The following is a 4,850-nucleotide window of genomic DNA, read 5'->3' as shown; positions in this document are numbered from 1 at the left end:
GGTTGGTGCAGAGGGACGCCCACCAACCCCCATTGTGAAAGTCCCAACACTTTTGCCTCTATTCTGCTATCATTACGAACCAAGTTTTTTTTTTTTACTTGGGTGACCGTAAGGCCCCAGTATGGCTTTGGCCCTAGGTGGCCTATGTGTTAATCGGGTACTGTCTGTAGTTTATATGTGTAATAACACGCACTTGGATGGTCCATCTATTGGTCTTGAATATAAATATATAAATTATATAAATTAAGTCATGAAAATATTTTAGGGGCACCATCTTTGGTAATTGGTATTTTTTACTTTAACGGCATCTAATGCGACTATTGGGTTAAACAGCCAAATCAGAAACTCAAAAGTTCACACATAATCGTCCTTAATTTAGAACTGCTAATCAAAATGAAAGCAACCAGTCAGTGCAATCACTGGCTATACATGGCTAATCTTAACCAAATAGCAGGATAGACTGTCACATTTTTTTAGTGGTGAATGTGCAGAGCGTGTTCAGTGGCATATCGAGACTCGAGCCTTGGACCTCCTGATCATGCTAACCAGTAGGCCACATCCGATCCGAGACCATATCAATCATTACACATAGCACATGTATTAATAGAAAAAACACATGTGTTAGTCACCAACATACGTCATAAAAACGATATGCTTGTTGTTTGGAAATATATTACCAAACGTGCTAATTGGTTCTTTTAAGGGTTACATATAGATATCACTAAAAATAATATGTAGATAAAATGCATATATGTATATATACTCCCTCACACACAATTAGAATAAATACGTAAATGAGTTTCTGCAAGGAAATATAGCGTTTTCTGTATGGAGTTAAGTAGGTGGTGGACAAGGAGAGATTATAAAAAAGTTGAAAATTGTGTTACAAACGAAATAAACATAGCAGCTTATATTAATAATGTATTACGAAGAACTAATTCTAACGTGGGAACTGTAACAACTGAAATTCTAAATAGTTAAACACATGATAATAGCCTTTATCCACCAATAAATATCGACTCTTTTGTTCGTTTATTTTAGAGCAAAGCCAAACTGGGTTACCTGCAGTGAATCAAACCACAGAATTTCGTGTTGTAAGTCCAAAAACTTACCATGTCTCACCAGGAGATATCTCAACTCTAAGATACATTCTAGATAGTTTTATTTACATTGCATGATTTTAGTATTTTGTTCTAAGAAGATCTCAAATCCAGTTAAATATTCATTAATAAAGTCTTTATGCTTTAGTTCTATGTCAGTTATGTTTGAGTGTTTGTTGATAATATTCTAATTAAAAAGTCTCGAAGCAGACTTATTAACAGCCACAATTTCGGTGGGACAGTTCCTATTTGATTACTAGATCAAACTGCAAAGTGGTATTAAATATATACATGATGCAAAACATTGTCATCACCCATCCATCCGTTCTTATCAGTGTCGAATACAAAACACAACATGTACAAATACAAGTTTACATCATTCTATTGTAACAAGTGTAAAAAATTAAATTAAGAAATTAGGAAGTAGGAATGGGAGCACTGAAAAGTAAGGAAACAAGGTAGAAATGGGCGGAATATTACAACACTTGGTGGTTTTTGACACAGTGCAACCTCAACGTGTGGTGGCCATCCTAGCCACTGAAGTGATGCAGGAATTGGAATGCCTGAACATCTCTTTGCAAAAGTGAGCGTAAAACATTTCTGGAATTCTTGTTGCAGTGGCGTGTATCAAAAACCTCTCTTCAAGAAAACAATAACAGTGAAAAGCTTCAGCAAAACATACGATAAAGTAACAGGATTAATCAACGCCTTGAATATCTAGCCTATTCAAATGCCACAAAAAAAAAACACACCCAAGAGCTTTGCTGGTGAGGCTATTACACATACACTAACATCTCCATCTGAGTACTACAATCTGCTAGACACTGTAGATGTGCAGTTCAGAGAACTTTTCGACCAGAGAGGCCTCCAGACTCTTGAGAAATTGGAGAAAGTTCTCCTCAATGGAGAGACTAACAATGTTGTGGACCAATACCTAGAGTTGACCAGGAAGTCATTATGTGTGTAGTTAGCCATGTTCATCTCAAAATGCACCTACAATTCCAGCAATGAAGCCGCAAAAATATTGAGGGACATGCTGTTTAAGGTCCATGGCCTTTTTGATCAGGTTGAGGCCCTTGCGAGGTTACTGTTAGCTGTCTCTGTCTCCTCTACTGAAGCTGAAAGGAGCTTCGGTGCTCTTAGAAGGCTGAAGACCTGGCTTTGTAATTCTTTGAAACAAAGACGCCTGAATAATGTAGCCTCGTGCCACATTCAGCAAGAACAACTTGATTACTGGGAAACTAAAACACTCTATCAGCAATTTATTACTGCAAATGACCAGCGCAAGAATATTTTCTTTAGAAAAACAAGAAAGTTCTTTTTATCTATTTGTTGAGAAGGGCAAGTTGAAAGTTAACGATACAGTAGGTTAAACTATGGCGAAAGAAAAAGAGAGGCCTTGTCAGAATTGCGCTGTAATGTGCCTTCTTCTAAAGGCACGTATAGTTATACTTCAAATAAATGTTTTTTTTTTATATACTATGATAGTTATTGTTATTTATTTGTATATCAAAACAGAAATTTTCATAACAAGGGGACCGTTCTTGATATTGCCAAACTGTGCAAATCCAGGTCACAAAATTAATGTGTATACTTTGTAGAACATAAGGAATTAATTTCACTTGCTGCAACAGCCAAGATATATACCATAACAAAGAGGTACAGATAATATATAATCTTATTTTACACAAAGCTTATTTTTGTTCAGAGACTAGCAATAACTAACAGTAACGCAGTTTCGTACCTTTTTATTTTCTAAAGGTATTTTAACTGGATAGCATTTTCAACTAAAATTTATACTATATCAATTGTTTCTTTGATTGTTGTTAAACACAAAGCTACACAATGGGTGATCTGTGCTGTGTCCACCACAAATATCGAAACCCGTTTTTCTACTGGTGTGAGTCCGCAGACGTACCGTTGAGCTAATGGGGCGCAACAATAATTAAATCAGCAATTTGATTTTTTTTTTCTCGAATTACCCAAAGTATTATTGATATAAGTGTTACTATTGTTTCACAAGTTGTACTGATACCTAAATATTGTGCAAAGTGTAATATAGAAAACTGGTTCTATTGAAAGTATGCAATTAGATCTTTGAAAGTTTTAAAATATTGTAAATGTTGATATAACTACTGTTCAGTAAATGTTTTGCAGATATAAGATAAAAAGGAAAAAATAACACAGCAAAGAACCCTTTTATTTCATTATTATTTAGAAAATATTTTCTTTTATACCTCAGTTTCACAGAATATCCTCCCCTCCCACTTTTCAAAAGAACGTTTCGCCCATGATACAGTAGGTACATTACAAGTTTAGAACACTCTACTGTAACATAACTCCTACTTGATGTAACTATAATCACATTCCGAGTATAGAAAATTCTTTAAAGGAAAAAATTAGGTACATTACAAGTTTAGAACACTCTACTGTAACATAACTCCTACTTGATGTAACTATAATCACATTCCGAGTATAGAAAATTCTTTAAAGGAAAAAATTAGGTACATTACAAGTTTAGAACACTCTACTGTAACATAACTCTTTCTTGATGTAACTATAATCACATTCCGAGTATAGAAAATTCTTTACAAGACACAGTAGATACATTCAAGGGCGCCCGCAGAAAAAAATTAGGGGGGTTGTCAAGTAATTCAAGTTTGAGAAAATTATGAAATAGAAATAAAAGTACCTTATGATTGTCCAATAACATAGAAGAATAATTTTACATATCTAGTAATTTTTTTCTTTTTGAAAATCCAGGGTCAAGTGACTCCCTTTGCCCTTCCTGCGGGCGCCCATGGATACATTACAAGTTTAGAACACTCTATTGTAACAGGGCTCTACGTACTAGAAGCTGGAAATTTGTGAGCAATGTTCACAATTTGTTTTCTTCTTACTGAAAAAATGCCCCCAGTGGCACAGCGGTATGTCTGCGGACTTACAACGCTAGAAACCGGGTTTCGATACCCGTGGTGGGCAGAGCACAGATAGCCCATTGTGTAGCTTTGTGCTTAACTACAAACAAACAATCTTACTGAAAATAAACTCACCTCATGCTGTGATATTGATATTTTCGGAAGAGGCATAGCTTGAATTTTGAAATCACCATCATTCCTGCTTTCATGAAACTGTCTACATCTTGTTTGACGTTTGATTTCACTCGATGAACAATCACTGTAGTCTTGGAGCTCAGAATTTGAAGAAGATAGGTTTTCTATTAAAGAAAGCAAATCAGAAGAAGTTGATTGGATATATTTCAGTGGTTGAAATCGAAACGTGAAATATATATTTTAGTAAAACAACTAATAGTCACTTCGCTGACTATTTATAATATAAATTAGAAATTATAATACTTCAAAAGTACCATACATTATATCTTAGTCTAAGCAGCACCATTGTATGGGACAGAAACAACATTTTAATGCCTAAAGAGCGCTAGAATGTATGTATCTCTTTATTACTGTTTTTCAGAATAAGTCCATGAATTTACTCTGTATAAAAATGCCTGCTACTCAGATTAAGTGTGCGTGTACATCTGTTTAGTAAACTTCAGCTACTTAGATTAAGCTCGTGTGTGTATATCTCTTTAGAAAACTTCTGTTAGTCAGAAGAAGCCTGTGTTTGCCCATCTGTTTAATAAACTTCAGGTACTCTCGTGAAGACCGTCTGTGTATATCTGCTTAGCAAGGTTTGTTGTTGTAGGCCTCCTTCGGCCAGGTTTGACCATGGATGAGCATCCGTCCATTG

The 4,850-nt window shown here is 35.2% G+C and overlaps 1 protein-coding gene across 1 annotated transcript in view; it reads right to left on the bottom strand.

Moving 5' to 3' along the window:
• LOC111089383 overlaps positions 1 to 4,850 on the bottom strand; it is a gene marked incomplete at its 3' end in the record, with an annotated part of 16,797 nt that overhangs the window by 1,846 nt on the left and 10,101 nt on the right. Inside the window, exon 2 of the mRNA XM_022401788.1 lies at positions 4,154 to 4,317. Within this exon, the coding sequence (XP_022257496.1) occupies positions 4,154 to 4,317 (164 nt within the window). The remainder of the gene's footprint in view (positions 1 to 4,153; positions 4,318 to 4,850) is intronic.

This window comes from Limulus polyphemus, unplaced genomic scaffold (assembly GCF_000517525.1).
Source record: "Limulus polyphemus unplaced genomic scaffold, Limulus_polyphemus-2.1.2 Scaffold6092, whole genome shotgun sequence".
In the NCBI taxonomy this organism is placed as follows: Eukaryota; Metazoa; Arthropoda; class Merostomata; order Xiphosura; family Limulidae; genus Limulus; species Limulus polyphemus.
Note: the sequence above shows the minus strand (reverse complement) of the source record. Positions and strands in the feature narration are given on the sequence as shown.